Source organism: Oncorhynchus tshawytscha, linkage group LG21, assembly GCF_018296145.1.
Source record: "Oncorhynchus tshawytscha isolate Ot180627B linkage group LG21, Otsh_v2.0, whole genome shotgun sequence".
NCBI classification, from domain to species: domain Eukaryota; kingdom Metazoa; phylum Chordata; class Actinopteri; order Salmoniformes; family Salmonidae; genus Oncorhynchus; species Oncorhynchus tshawytscha.
This window is the reverse complement of record NC_056449.1, coordinates 42,413,035-42,430,534: the sequence shown is the minus strand read 5'-3', so window position 1 is coordinate 42,430,534 and position 17,500 is coordinate 42,413,035. Positions and strand designations below refer to the sequence as shown.

The following is a 17,500-nucleotide window of genomic DNA, read 5'->3' as shown; positions in this document are numbered from 1 at the left end:
TTTTATCCTGCATCAATAGTGTTGTTTTATCCTGCATCAATAGTGTTGCTTTATCCTGCATCAATAGTGTTGTTTTATCCTGCATCAATAGTATGGTTTTATCCTGCATCAATAGTATGGTTTTATCCTGCATCAATAGTGTTCTTTTATCCTGCATCAATAGTGTTGTTTTATCCTGCATCAATAGTGTTGTTTTATCCTGCATCAATAGTATGGTTTTATCCTGCATCAATAGTATAGTTTTATCCTGCATCAATAGTATGGTTTTATCCTGCATCAATAGTGTTGTTTTATCCTGCATCAATAGTATGGTTTTATCCTGCATCAATAGTGTTCTTTTATCCTGCATCAATAGTATGGTTTTATCCTGCATCAATAGTATGGTTTTATCCTGCATCAATAGTATGGTTTTATCCTGCATCAATAGTATGGTTTTATCCTGCATCAATAGTGTTCTTTTATCCTGCATCAATAGTGTTCTTTTATCCTGCATCAATAGTGTTCTTTTATCCTGCATCAATAGTGTTGTTTTATCCTGCATCAATAGTGTTCTTTTATCCTGCATCAATAGTGTTCTTTTATCCTGCATCAATAGTGTTGTTTTATCCTGCATCAATAGTGTTCTTTTATCCTGCATCAATAGTGTTGTTTTATCCTGCATCAATAGTGTTCTTTTATCCTGCATCAATAGTGTTCTTTTATCCTGCATCAATAGTGTTCTTTTATCCTGCATCAATAGTATGGTTTTATCCTGCATCAATAGTGTGGTTTTATCCTGCATCAATAGTGTTCTTTTATCCTGCATCAATAGTGTTCTTTTATCCTGCATCAATAGTGTTCTTTTATCCTGCATCAATAGTATGGTTTTATCCTGCATCAATAGTGTGGTTTTACACTGCGGATCCTCTCCTGTATCCCACTCCCTCCCTTTCCTCTCTCCTGTCGTGTCTCTCGACTAGAGGTGTGCCGACAGGGCCATACTCGTATTTATAATCCTATACTTTGACAGTTGATAGTCGGATAGGATGATACTCATGATTGGGGGGGGGACGAAAGTGTTTTAATATGCCTAAATAAATAGATGTTGGCAAAATCCCTCCCTGCACGTGCTCACTGCAAAACATTTGCAGATTAGTGTGCGGAGGGGTGTCTGTTTCTCTCCTGTCACTCAGTCAGAATGCTCAACAGCATTTCATATTTCTCCCCTACCCTTGGCTCCTCCTGTTAGATATTATGTACATTGACAGCTTGATATCAAACGTCCTCACCATGGGATTTATAAGAGTAGCAGGCAGCAGCAATCTAAATGATCAGACCCAAAACATGCCAGTAAAAGGGATTGGGTGAAATTATGAAGCGAGTGGATGGAGAAATTCAATTTCACTCTATCCAATCAGAACAGCAGGATCAACGTACAGCCCGCCCTTCTATTTACAGACAGGCAAACTAGCCAGTTGAGTTATTTAGACCACGTAGAACCTCACACATGACTGATTGACATGAGAAAGATGCACGCTGCCACTGGTTTTGTCTCGGCACACCTCTACTCTCAGCCCTCCCCCTCCCCCCTCCCCGCTCCTCTCCTCTCCTCCCCTCATTCTCCTCTCCTCTCCTCTCATTTCCTCTCCTCTCCTCTTCTCCTCTCCTCTCCTCTCCTCTCCTCTCCTCTCCTCTCCTTTAATTTCCTCTCCTCCCTCCTCTCCTCCCATTTCCTCTCCTCTCCTCCATAGTTTTGCTCCTGACCTATTTTGTGTTTTTTTATCGCTGATCGTAATTTTTTTTGCACATAATGTTTCCTCCATTGTTTCCTATGACCAAAAATAGCTTCTGGAGATCAGAACAGCAACTCCGGACCACGCCCTAATCCCCGGACCACGCCCTAATCCCCGGACCACGCTCTAATCCCTGGACCACGCCCTAATCCCCGAACCACGCCCTAATCCCCAAACCACGCCCTAATCCCCGGACCACGCCTAATCCCCGGACCACGCCTAATCCCCGGACCACGCCCTAATCCCTGGACCACGCCCTAATCCCTGGACCACGCCCTAATCCCTGGACCACGCCCTAATCCCTGGACCACGCCCTAATCCCCGGACCACCATCCCCGACCACGCCCTAATCCCCGGACCACGCCCTAATCCCCGGACCACGCCCTAATCCCCGGACCACGCCCTAATCCCCGGACCACGCCCTAATCCCCGGACCACCCCCTAATCCCCAGACCACGCCCTAATCCCCGACACTTGGAAGAGAAAGAGACGGTGAAATAGAGGCTGACGTGCTGGCGCCCTGATGAAACTACAGTGGTGAAATAGAGGCTGACGTAAACTCGAAGACGAGCTCCGCTGAAGACTATCCTATCAACGGGAGCTGAAGAACTGTAATATCCTAGCAATGAGCTATGTTCTGCCATAACCAAACAAGAAAATACTCACGCAAAGGAGGCACTCCTGGTGGCCAGTGATTTTAATGCAGAAAAAACTGAAATCCGTCTCACAGAATTTCTACAAGCATGTCAACTATGCAACAAGAGGCAAAAAAACTCTAGATCACCTTTACTCCACACACAGTGATGCATTCCATTTGGCAAATCGGACATAACTCCATCCTCCTGATTCCTGCTTACATACAAAACCTCAAACAGGAAGTACCAGTGACACGCGCAATGCAGAAGTGGTCCGATGAAGCGGTTGCTAAGCTACGGGACTATTTTGCTAGCACAGACTGGAATATGTTCCGTGATTCATCTGATGGCATTGAGGAATTAACCATATCAGTTACAGGTTTCATTAATAAGTGAATCGATGATGTCATCCCCAAAGTGACCGCAAGTACATGTCCCAACCAGAAGCCATGGATTACAGGCAACATCTGAACTGAGCTAAAGGCTAGAGCTGCTGCTTTCAAGGAGCAGGACACTAATCAGGACGCTTATAGGAAATTCCGCTGCGCCTTCTCCTCTGACGAACCATCAAACAGGCAAAGCGTCAATACAGGACTAATATTGAATCCTACTACACCGGCTCTGACGCTCGCCGGACATAGCAAGGCTTTCAAACTATCATGGATTACAAAGGGAAACCCAGCCGTGAGCTGCCAAGTGACACAAGTTTGTTCTATGCTCGCATTGAGGCAAGCAACATTAAACCATGCATGAGAGCACCAGCTGTTCAGGGTATGATCACGCTCTCCGTAGCCAATGTAAGACCTTTAAACAGGTCAACATACCAGGATGTGGCAGGGCAGGAAAACCGCAGAAACCAGTCTCATACGGAAAGTGTGGCTAATGTTGCAGAGGGACATTCAGAATAATTTATCAGTCATTATTTTTGTAGCTATTTGTCTTTAACAGTGGATATTATGCATAATTTGATAGCTTCAGTTACATTTTCAAAACCAACAAACTACCTTGTCTGAGTAAAACATGTGTCCTTGACTTTTTGTTTTCATGTTGTTGACAACTGTATTTGTGGTTGTGTTTTATGATCTCTAAAGCATTTGTGGTTGTGTTTTATGATATTTCATTTTTTCAACTTTTAAATATACCTTTGCAAAAATTCAACAAAAATTGTTTTTGCTTTGTCATTATGGGGTATTGGGATGTCATTATGTTGTATTGTGATGTCATTATGGGGTATTGTGATGTCATTATGGGGTATTGTGATGTCATTATGCAGTATTGTGATGTCTCAAATGATCACCCCCTATGGGCCCTCCTCTCTTCTCCTCTCCCCTCCTCTCCTTCTCCTCTCCCCTCCTCTCTCCTCCTCTCCCCTCCTCTCCCCTCCTCTCTCCTCGTCTCTTCTCCTCTCCCCTCCTCTCCTCCTCTCCCCCCCCTCTCCTCCTCCTCTCTCCTCGTCTCCTCCTCTCTTATCCTCTCCCCTCCTCTCCTCCTCTCTTATCCTCTCCCCTCCTCTCTTCTCCTATGCCCTCCTCTCCTCCTCTATTCTCCTCTCCCCTCCTCTCCCCTCCTCTCCTCTTATTTACCCGTCTCCCCCCTGGCCCCAGAGTGCATTAGCCACTCAGTCTCCTCTTCCTGTTCCTGTTCCTGTGGTAAGCCACAGCCTCTCTATGGAGTTGTCGTTTTTACAGGTTGATTTAACACTAAGTCCTGCTGTTTGGTAATCTCGATATCACACAGCTCTATCAGTCGTTACACAGCGAGACATTTCTTTCGCAGATACATTAACCACTCAGAACACATATTGGCTCTTCCCAAACGCCTCCATATTCCCTATATAGTGCACCACTTTTGACAAGGGCCCATAGGGGGTGATCATTTAAGTTGGGCGCACGCACACACACACACACACACACACAAACACACGCACACGCACACACACACACACACACACACACACACACACACACACACACACACACACACACACACACACACACACACTAGGTAGCTCGAGTGTCCGGGAGGCACATTTCAGGCAGGAGGTATAATCAGCCTTTAATAGATAGGATGAAACAACACCCTCTGTGGGGTTCTAAAGGTGTGTGGATGAAACAACACCCTCTGTGGGGTTCTAAAGGTGTGTGGATGAAACAACACCTCTGTGTGGTTCTAAAGGTGTGTGGATGAAACAACACCTCTGTGTGGTTCTAAAGGTGTGTGGATGAAACAACACCCTCTGTGGGGTTCTAAAGGTGTGTGGATGAAACAACACCTCTGTGGGGTTCTAAAGGTGTGTGGATGAAACAACACCTCTGTGTGGTTCTAAAGGTGTGTGGATGAAACAACACCCTCTGTGGGGTTCTAAAGGTGTGTGGATGAAACAACACCCACTGTGGGGTTCTAAAGGTGTGTGGATGAAACAACACCTCTGTGTGGTTCTAAAGGTGTGTGGATGAAACAACACCTCTGTGTGGTTCTAAAGGTGTGTGGATGAAACAACACCCTCTGTGTGGTTCTAAAGGTGTGTGGATGAAACAACACCTCTGTGGGGTTCTAAAGGTGTGTGGATGAAACAACACCTCTGTGTGGTTCTAAAGGTGTGTGGATGAAACAACACCCTCTGTGGGGTTCTAAAGGTGTGTGGATGAAACAACACCCTCTGTGGGGTTCTAAAGGTGTGTGGATGAAACAACACCTCTGTGTGGTTCTAAAGGTGTGTGGATGAAACAACACCCTCTGTGGGGTTCTAAAGGTGTGTGGATGAAACAACACTTCTGTGTGGTTCTAAAGGTGTGTGGATGAAACAACACCTCTGTGGGGTTCTAAAGGTGTGTGGATGAAACAACACCCTCTGTGGGGTTCTAAAGGTGTGTGTGTATCTAGGTTCCTTACCTTGAAGACATCTTGTGTATCATCCATGCAGTAGACTCTGATGTTATACTCTAGGGTAGAGCAGTATGCGTCAGAGAAGAGCACCAGGCGGAGACGCTTAGCTGCGGACATGTTTAGAGATTCTCCCACCAGAGAGAAACGACCCAACTGCTCCGAGAACACTCTGCACGTCTCTGCCTCCAACTGACAGTAATACGGCTCCGAGATCAACTCCTCCCCCATCATCAAGACGTCCTGGGGATAGAGAGAGAGGTGTGGGGTTAGGGGCAGTGTGTGTGTGGTAGTGGGGTCATCGGCAGGCTGTGTGTGGTAGTGGGGTCAGGGTGCATGTGTGGACAGTGATAGAACTTTAACAATCAACTAAATAATTCAGACCACATGAAAGAGGACTCTAGTTTCCTGGCAACAAAACTGCTTCTGGAGAGAAAGAATAACTAAGATGAGAGAAAGGAGAGATGTAACATCCAGTAAATATTGGATTAAAGAGATTTAGAGAGAGGGAGAGACAAGAGAAATGTGAAGAGAGTTGTCTGTTCCACCTGCCGAAACAGCTCAACTGACAGGACACGCTACAGCCCAACAGACTGATAGGACACGCTACAGCCCAACAGACTGATAGGACACGCTACAGCCCAACAGACTGATAGGACACGCTACAGCCCAACAGACTGATAGGACACGCTACAGCCCAACAGACTGATAGGACACGCTACAGCCCAACAGACTGATAGCTACAGCCCACAGACTGATAGGACAGCCCAACAGACTGATAGGACACGCTACAGCCCAACAGACTGATAGGACACGCTACAGCCCAACAGACTGATAGGACACGCTACAGCCCAACAGACTGATAGGACACGCTACAGCCCAACAGACTGATAGGACACGCTACAGCCCAACAGACTGATAGGACACGCTACAGCCCAACAGACTGATAGGACACGCTACAGCCCAACAGACTGATAGGACACGCTACAGCCCAACAGACTGATAGGACACGCTACAGCCCAACAGACTGATAGGACACGCTACAGCCCCAGACAGACTACAGCCCAACAGATAGGACACGCTACAGCCCAACAGACTGATAGGACACGCTACAGCCCAACAGACTGATAGGACACGCTACAGCCCAACAGACTGATAGGACACGCTACAGCCCAACAGACTGATAGGACACGCTACAGCCCAACAGACTGATAGGACACGCTACAGCCCAACAGACTGATAGACACGCACAGCCCAACAGACTGATAGGACAACAGCCCAACAGACTGATAGGACACGCTACAGCCCAACAGACTGATAGGACACGCTACAGCCCAACAGACTGATAGGACACGCTACAGCCCAACAGACTGATAGGACACGCTACAGCCCAACAGACTGATAGGACACGCTACAGCCCAACAGACTGATAGGACACGCTACAGCCCAACAGACTGACAGGACACACTACAGCCCAACAGACTGATAGGACACGCTACAGCCCAACAGACTGATAGGACACGCTACAGCCCAACAGACTGATAGGACACGCTACAGCCCAACAGACTGATAGGACACGCTACAGCTCAACAGACTGATAGGACACGCTACAGCCCAACAGACTGATAGGACACGCTACAGCCCAACAGACTGATAGGACACGCTACAGCCCAACAGACTGATAGGACACGCTACAGCCCAACAGACTGATAGGACACGCTACAGCTCAACAGACTGATAGGACACGCTACAGCCCAACAGACTGATAGGACACGCTACAGCCCAACACTCAACAGACTGATAGGACACGCTACAGCCCAACAGACTGATAGGACACGCTACAGCTCAACAGACTGATAGGACACGCTACAGCCCAACAGACTGATAGGACACGCTACAGCCCAACAGACTGATAGGACACGCTACAGCTTAACAGACTGATAGGACACGCTACAGCCCAACAGACTGATAGGACACGCTACAGCCCAACAGACTGATAGGACACAGACTAGGACAGCTCAACAGACTGATAGGACACGCTACAGCCCAACAGACTGATAGGACACGCTACAGCCCAACAGACTGATAGGACACGCTACAGCTCAACAGACTGATAGGACACGCTACAGCTCAACAGACTGATAGGACACACTACAGCCCAACTGACAGGACACGCTACAGCTCAACAGACTGATAGGACACGCTAGAGCTCAACAGACTGATAGGACACACTACACAGGACACGCTACAGCTCAACAGACTGATAGGACACGCTACAGCCCAACAGACTGATAGGACACGCTACAGCCCAACAGACTGACAGGACACGCTACAGCCCAACAGACTGATAGGACACGCTACAGCCCAACAGACTGATAGGACACGCTACACGTCAACAGACTGATAGGACACGCTACAGCCCAACAGACTGATAGGACACGCTACAGCCCAACAGACTGATAGGACACGCTACAGCCCAACAGACTGATAGGACACGCTACAGCCCAACAGACTGATAGGACACGCTGCAGCCCAACAGACTGATAGGACACGCTACAGCTCAACAGACTGATAGGACACGCTACAGCCCAACGGACTGATAGGACACGCTACAGCTCAACAGACTGATAGGACACGCTACAGCTCAACAGACGATAGGACACGCTACAGCCCAACAGACTGATAGGACAAGCTACAGCCCAACAGACTGATAGGACACGCTGCAGCTCAACAGACTGATAGGACACGCTACAGCCCAACAGACTGATAGGACACGCTACAGCCCAACAGACTGATAGGACACGCTACAGCTCAACAGACTGATAGGACACGCTACAGCCCAACTGACAGGACACGCTACAGCTCAACAGACTGATAGGACACGCTACAGCTCAACAGACTGATAGGACACGCTACAGCCCAACTGACAGGACATCTACAGCTCAACAGACTGATAGGACACGCTACAGCTCAACAGACTGATAGGACACGCTACAGCCCAACTGACAGGACACGCTACAGCTCAACAGACTGATAGGACACGCTACAGCTCAACAGACTGATAGGACACGCTACAGCTCAACTGACAGGACACGCTACAGCTCAACAGACTGACAGGACACGCTACAGCCCAACAGACTGATAGGACACGCTACAGCCCAACAGACTGACAGGACACGCTACAGCCCAACAGACTGACAGGAGCTCAACAGACGCTACAGCCCAACAGACTGAGCCCAACAGACTGGGACACGCTACAGCTCAACTGATAGGACACGCTACAGCCCAACAGACTGATAGGACACGCTACAGCTCAACTGATAGGACACGCAGCCCAACAGACTGATAGGACACGCTACAGCCCAACAGACTGATAGGACACACTACAGCCCAACAGACTGATAGGACACGCTACAGCCCAACAGACTGATAGGACACGCTACAGCCCAACAGACTGATAGGACACGCTACAGCCCAACAGACTGACAGGACACGCTACAGCCCAACAGACTGATAGGACACGCTACAGCCCAACAGACTGATAGGACACGCTACAGCCAACAGACAGACTACAGCCCAACAGACTGATAGGACACGCTACAGCCCAACAGACTGATAGGACACGCTACAGCCCAACAGACTGATAGGACACGCTACAGCCCAACAGACTGATAGGACACGCTACAGCCCAACAGACTGATAGGACACGCTACAGCCCAACAGACTGATAGGACACGCTACAGCCCAACAGACTGATAGGACACGCTACAGCCCAACAGACTGATAGGACACGCTACAGCCCAACAGACTGATAGGACACGCTACAGCCCAACAGACTGATAGGACACGCTACAGCCCAACAGACTGATAGGACACGCTACAGCCCAACAGACTGATAGGACACGCTACAGCCCAACAGACTGATAGGACACGCTACAGCCCAACTGACTGATAGGACACGCTACAGCCCAACAGACTGATAGGACACGCTACAGCCCAACAGACTGATAGGACACGCTACAGCCCAACAGACTGATAGGACACGCTACAGCCCAACAGACTGATAGGACACGCTACAGCCCAACAGACTGATAGGACACGCTACAGCCCAACAGACTGATAGGACACGCTACAGCCCAACAGACTGATAGGACACGCTACAGCCCAACAGACTGATAGGACACGCTACAGCCCAACAGACTGATAGGACACGCTACAGCCCAACAGACTGATAGGACACGCTACAGCCCAACAGACTGACAGGACACACTACAGCCCAACAGACTGATAGGACACGCTACAGCCCAACAGACTGATAGGACACGCTACAGCCCAACAGACTGATAGGACACGCTACAGCCCAACAGACTGATAGGACACGCTACAGCTCAACAGACTGATAGGACACGCTACAGCCCAACAGACTGATAGGACACGCTACAGCCCAACAGACTGATAGGACACGCTACAGCCCAACAGACTGATAGGACACGCTACAGCCCAACAGACTGATAGGACACGCTACAGCTCAACAGACTGATAGGACACGCTACAGCCCAACAGACTGATAGGACACGCTACAGCTCAACAGACTGATAGGACACGCTACAGCCCAACAGACTGATAGGACACGCTACAGCTCAACAGACTGATAGGACACGCTACAGCCCAACAGACTGATAGGACACGCTACAGCCCAACAGCCTGATAGGACACGCTACAGCCCAACAGACTGATAGGACACGCTACAGCCCAACAGACTGATAGGACAGCCAACAGCCCAACAGACTGATAGGACACGCTACAGCCCAACAGACTGATAGGACACGCTACAGCTCAACAGACTGATAGGACACGCTACAGCCCAACTGACAGGACACGCTACAGCCCAACAGACTGATAGGACACGCTACAGCTCAACAGACTGATAGGACACGCTACAGCCCAACTGACAGGACACGCTACAGCTCAACAGACTGATAGGACACGCTAGAGCTCAACAGACTGATAGGACACACTACAGCCCAACTGACAGGACACGCTACAGCTCAACAGACTGATAGGACACGCTACAGCTCAACAGACTGATAGGACACGCTACAGCCCAACAGACTGACAGGACACGCTACAGCCCAACAGACTGATAGGACACGCTACAGCCCAACAGACTGATAGGACACGCTACACGTCAACAGACTGATAGGACACGCTACAGCCCAACAGACTGATAGGACACGCTACAGCCCAACAGACTGATAGGACACGCTACAGCCCAACAGACTGATAGGACACGCTACAGCCCAACAGACTGATAGGACACGCTGCAGCCCAACAGACTGATAGGACACGCTACAGCTCAACAGACTGATAGGACACGCTACAGCCCAACGGACTGATAGGACACGCTACAGCCCAACAGACTGATAGGACACGCTACAGCCCAACAGACTGATAGGACACGCTACAGCTCAACAGACTGATAGGACACGCTACAGCCCAACTGACAGGACACGCTACAGCTCAACAGACTGATAGGACACGCTACAGCTCAACAGACTGATAGGACACGCTACAGCCCAACTGACAGGACACGCTACAGCTCAACAGACTGATAGGACACGCTACAGCTCAACAGACTGATAGGACACGCTACAGCCCAACTGACAGGACACGCTACAGCTCAACAGACTGATAGGACACGCTACAGCTCAACAGACTGATAGGACACGCTACAGCTCAACTGACAGGACACGCTACAGCTCAACAGACTGACAGGACACGCTACAGCCCAACAGACTGATAGGACACGCTACAGCCCAACAGACTGACAGGACACGCTACAGCCCAACAGACTGACAGGACACGCTACAGCTCAACAGACTGATAGGACACGCTACAGCCCAACGGACTGATAGGACACGCTACAGCTCAACTGATAGGACACGCTACAGCCCAACAGACTGATAGGACACGCTACAGCTCAACTGATAGGACACGCTATAGCCCAACAGACTGATAGGACACGCTACAGCCCAACAGACTGATAGGACACACTACAGCCCAACAGCCTGATAGGACACGCTACAGCCCAACAGACTGATAGGACACGCTACAGCCCAACAGACTGATAAGACACGCTACAGCCCAACAGACTGACAGGACACGCTACAGCCCAACAGACTGATAGGACACGCTACAGCTCAACAGACTGATAGGACACGCTACAGCCCAACAGACTGATAGGACACGCTACAGCCCAACAGACTGATAGGTCACGCTACAGCCCAACAGACTGATAGGACACGCTACAGCCCAACAGACTGATAGGACACGCTACAGCCCAACAGACTGATAGGACACGCTACAGCCCAACAGACTGATAGGACACGCTACAGCCCAACAGACTGATAGGACACGCTACAGCCCAACAGACTGATAGGACACGCTACAGCCCAACAGACTGATAGGACACGCTACAACCCAACAGACTGATAGGACACGCTACAGCTCAACAGACTGATAGGACACGCTACAGCCCAACAGACTGATAGGACACGCTACAGCCCAACAGACTGATAGGACACGCTACAGCCCAACAGACTGATAGGACACGCTACAGCCCAACAGACTGATAGGACACGCTACAGCCCAACAGACTGATAGGACACGCTACAACCCAACAGACTGATAGGACACGCTACAGCTCAACAGACTGATAGGACACGCTACAGCCCAACAGACTGATAGGACACGCTACAGCCCAACAGACTGATAGGACACGCTACAGCCCAACAGACTGATAGGACACGCTACAGCTCAACAGACTGATAGGACATGCTACAGCTCAACAGACTGATAGGACACGCTACAGCTCAACAGACTGATAGGACACGCTACAGCTCAACAGACTGACAGGACACGCTACAGCTCAACAGACTGATAGGACACACTACAGCTCAACAGACTGACAGGACACGCTACAGCTCAACTGACAGGACACGCTACAGCTCAACAGACTGATAGGACACGCTACAGCTCAACAGACTGATAGGACACGCTACAGCCCAACAGACTGATAGGACACGCTACAGCACAACAGACTGACAGGACACGCTACAGCTCAACAGACTGACAGGACACGCTACAGCTCAACAGACTGACAGGACACGCTACAGCTCAACAGACTGACAGTACACGCTACAGCCCAACAGACTGATAGGACACGCTACAACTCAACAGACTGACAGGACACGCTACAGCTCAACAGACTGACAGGACACGCTTCAGCCCAACAGACTGATAAGACACGCTACAGCTCAACAGACTCACAGGACACGCTACAGCTCAACAGACTGACAGTACACGCTACAGCTCAACAGACTGACAGGACACGCTACAGCTCAACAGACTGATAGGACACGCTACAGCTCAACAGACTGACAGTGAAGAGGTGACTCCGGGATGCTGGCCTTCTCGGCAGAGTTCCTCTGTCTAGTGTCTGTGTTCTTTTGCCAGTCTTAATCTTTTCTTTTTATTGGCCATTCTGAGATGTGGTTTTTTCTTTGCAAATCTGTCTAGAAGGCCAGCATCCTGGAGTTTCCTCTTCACTGTTGACGTTGAGACTGGTGTTTTGCTGATACTATTTAATGAAGTTGCCAGTTGAGGACTTGTGAGGCGTCTGTTTCTCAAACTAGATACTAATGTACTTGTCCTCTTGCTCAGTTGTGCACCGGGGCCTCCCACTCCTCTTTCTATTCTGGTTCGGGCCAGTTTGTGCTGTTCTGTGAAGGGAGTAGTACAGTCGTGGCCAAACGTTTTGAGAATGACACAAATATTAATTTTCACAAAGTTTGCTGCTCCAGTGTCTTTAGGTATTTTTGTCAGATGTTACTATGGAAAACTGAAGTATAATTACAAGCATTTCAGAAGTGTCAAAGGTTTTTATTGACAATTACATGAAGTTGATGCAAAGAGTCAATATTTGCAGTGTTGACTCTTGTTTTTCAAGACCTCTGCAATTCGCCCTGGAATGATGTCAATTAACTTCTGGGCCACATCCTGACTGATGGCAGCCAATTCTTGGATAATCAATGCTTGGAGTTTGTCAGAATTTGTGGGTTTTTGTTTGTCCACCCGCCTCTTGAGGATTGACCACAAGTTCTCAATGGGATTAAGGTCTGGGGAGTTTCCTGGCCATGGACCCAAAATATCGATGTTTTGTTCCCCGAGCCACTTAGTTATCACTTTTGCCTTATGGCAAGGTGCTCCATCATGCTGGAAAAGGCATTGTTCGTCACCAAACTGTTCCTGGATGGTTGGGAGAAGTTGCTCTCAGAGGATGTGTTGGTACCATTCTTTATTCATGGCTGTGTTCTTAGGCAAAATTGTGAGTGAGCCCACTCCCTTGGCTGAGAAGCAACCCCACAAATGAATGGTCTCAGGGTGCTTTACTGTTGGCATGACACAGGACTGATGGTAGCCCTCACCTTGTCTTCTCCGAACAAGCTTTTTGTCCGGATGCCCCAAACAATCGGAAAGGGGATTCATCAGAGAAAATGACTTTACCCCAGTCCTCAGCAGTCCAATCCCTGTACCTTTTACAGAATATCAGTCTGTCCCTGATGTTTTTCCTTGAGAGAAGTGTCTTCTTTGCTGCCCTTCTTGACATCCTCCAAAAGTCTTCACCTCAATGTGTGTGCAGATGCACTCACACCTGCCTGCTGCCATTCCTGAGCAAGCTCTATCATGGTGGTGCTCCGATCCTGCAGCTGAATCAACTTTAAGAGACGGCCCTGGCTGGACTTTCTTGGGCGCCCTGAAGCCTTCTTCACAACAATTGAACCACTCTCCTTGAAGTTTTTGATGATCTGATAATTGATTGATTTAGGTGCAGTCTTACTGGCAGCAATATCCTTGCCTGTGAAGCCCTTTTTGTGCAAAACAATGATGACGGCATGTGTTTCCTTGCAGGTAACCATGGTTGACAGAGGAAGAACAATGATTACAAGCACCACCCTCCTTTTGAAGCTTCCTGTCTGTTATTCGAACTCAATCAGCATGACAGAGTGATCTCCAGCCTTGTCCTTGGCAACACTCACACCTGTGTTAACGAGAGAATCACTGACATGTTGTCAGCTGGTCCTTTTGTGGCAGGGTTGAAATGCAGTGGAAATGTTTTTTAGGGATTAGGTTAATTTGCATGGTAAAGAGGGACTTTGCAATTAATTGCAATTCATCTGATCCCTCTTCATAACATTCTGGAGCATATGCAAATTGCCATCATACTAACTGAGGCAGCAGACTTTGTGAAAATTAATATTTGTGTCATTCTCAAAACTTTTGGCCACGACTGTACACGTCGTTGTACGAGATCTTCAGTTTCTTGACAATTTCTCACATGGGATAGCCTTCATTTCTCAGAACAAGAATAGACTGACGAGTTTCAGAAGAAAGTTCTTTGTTTCTGCCCATTTTGAGCCTGTCATCGAACCCACAAATGCTGATGCTCCAGATACTCAACTAGTCTAAAGAGGTCAGTTTTATTTCTTCTTTAATCAGAACAACAGTTTTCAGCTGTGCTAACATAATTGAAAAATAGTTTTCTATTGATCAATTCACCTTTTTAAAATGATCAACTTGGATTAGCTAACGCAACGTGCCATTGGAACACAGGAGTGATGGATGCTGATAATGGGCCTCTGTACACCTATGTAGATATTCCATTAAAAAATCTGCCGTTTCCAGCTACAATAGTCATTTACAACATTAACAATGTCTACACTGTATTTCTGATCACTTTGATGTTATTTTAATGGATACATGTATTTTTCTGTCAAAAACAAGGACATTTCTAAGTGACCCTTTTGAACAGTAGTGTCCATACATAAAGTACCAGTCAAAAATTTGGACACACCTACTATTTCAAGAGCTTTTCTTTATTTTTACTATTTTCTACACTGTAGAATAATAGTGATGATGTCAAAACTATGAAATAACACACACATATATATATATATATATATATATATATATATACACACAATCATTTAGTAACCAAAAAATCTATCAAAATAGATTTGAGATTTGAGATTCTTCAAAGTACCCCACCCTTTGCCTTGAACATGAATGGGTGGCCACAGCACTCAAAGGAGTGATTGAAAAAGCTTCTTCTACTTTCCTCAACTTGCAAGTATTTTTCTCCACCCTGCCACCATACAGAGGGTAAACACAATTATTTCCTGTGACTGTGCCTCAAAACCAAATGTCTACCTGGCCACCCTGGACCAGCCTTTATGATCAGGTCCACCTCTAAAGGACATCACCCTCAACCGAAGCCCCGACAACTCACACAGTAGCAACAGATCAACCAGCAAGACACTCTAACCTACATCCAGACCACAGCACCACCAGCCAATCAATAACCCCCCAAACCAACCATGCACACACCTCATATAGGCCCCCTCGGATCATACCTATGCCCCTCCTACCCACCCCATGCCCCCCACCCCCGCAAAGAGGGCCTCAACATGGAAATCACACATCCGCCCAGGCCGTGAGCAGACAAACAGGCCCAAACCCCGCTCTTACGCTAGCCCAAGCCAATGGCAAGTACCAGATGCTCAGCAGGCTCTGCTGACACTTACTGGTCTGGGTACAAACCACACGACCAACAACATTGGACACTTTATGGAACACAAAGCCTTCACTATATCATCCTGGAATATCCCAGGCCTGAGGTCATCTGCCTTTGGCCTAAAGAGCAGGAACCTGGACTTCAACAAAGATATCGGAAATACAGACATTGTCATCAAACAAGAAACATGGTATAGAGGAGACGGACCCACTGGTTGCCCTCTAGGTTACAGAGAGCTGGTAGTCCCATCCACCACACTACCAGGTGTGAAACAGGGAAGAGACTCAGGGGGTATGCTAATTTGGTATAGAGCAGAGCTAACTCACTCCATTAAATTAATAAAAACAGGAACATTTCACATTTGGCTAGAAATTCAAAAGAAAATGATCTCAACAGAGAAAAATGTCCTCCTGTGTGCTACCCACTAGAATCCCCATACTTTAATGAAGACAGCTTCTTCATCCTAGAGGGGGAAATCAATCATTTCCAGGCTCAGGGACATGTACTAGTCTGTGGCGACCTAAATGCCAGAACTGGAGTAGAATCTAACACCCTCAGCACACAGGGGAACAAACACCTACCTGGAGGTGACAGCATTCAGCACACAGGGGAACAAACACCTACCTGGAGGTGACAGCATTCAGCACACAGGGGAACAAACACCTACCTGGAGGTGACAGCATTCAGCACACAGGGGAACAAACACCTACCTAGAGGTGACAGCATTCAGCACACAGGGGGACAAACACCTACCTGGAGGTGACAGCATTCAGCACACAGGGGAACAAACACCTACCTGGAGGTGACAGCATTCAGCACACAGGGGGACAAACACCTACCTAGAGGTGACAGCATTCAGCACACAGGGGAACAAACACCTACCTGGAGGTGACAGCATTCAGCACACAGGGGAACAAACACCTACCTGGAGGTGACAGCATTCCCTCCCCCATATGCCGCCCTACACACAACTACAACAACATAACCAACAAAAATGGGTCACAACTCCTGCAGCTCTGTCACACGCTGGGTATGTACATAGTCAATGGTAGACTTCGAGGGGACTCCTATGGTAGGTACACTTACAGCTCATTGCTTTGAAGTAGTACTGTAGTCTACTTTATCACTGACCTCAACCCAGAGTCTCTCAGAGTGTTCACAGTCAGCCCACTGACCTCAACCCAGAGTCTCTCAGAGCGTTCACAGTCAGCCCACTGACTTCAACCCAGAGTCTCTCAGAGCGTTCACAGTCAGCCCACTGACCTCAACCCAGAGTCTCTCAGAGCGTTCACAGTCAGCCCACTGACCTCAACCCAGAGTCTCTCAGAGCGTTCACAGTCAGCCCACTGACCTCAACCCAGAGTCTCTCAGAGTGTTCACAGTCAGCCCACTGACCTCAACCCAGAGTCTCTCAGAGTGTTCACAGTCAGCCCACTGACCTCAACCCAGAGTCTCTCAGAGCGTTCACAGTCAGCCCACTGACCTCAACCCAGAGTCTCTCAGAGTGTTCACAGTCAGCCCACTGACCTCAACCCAGAGTCTCTCAGAGCGTTCACAGTCAGCCCACTGACCTCAAC

General features: G+C 48.4%; 1 protein-coding gene across 1 annotated transcript in view; it reads right to left on the bottom strand.

The window, feature by feature from the left end:
• Window positions 1-17,500, bottom strand: part of LOC121840362 (netrin receptor UNC5A-like) — a 140,864-nt gene that overhangs the window by 38,938 nt on the left and 84,426 nt on the right. The window contains exon 7 of the mRNA XM_042303027.1: window positions 5,300-5,533. Within this exon, the coding sequence (XP_042158961.1) occupies window positions 5,300-5,533 (234 nt within the window). The remainder of the gene's footprint in view (window positions 1-5,299; window positions 5,534-17,500) is intronic.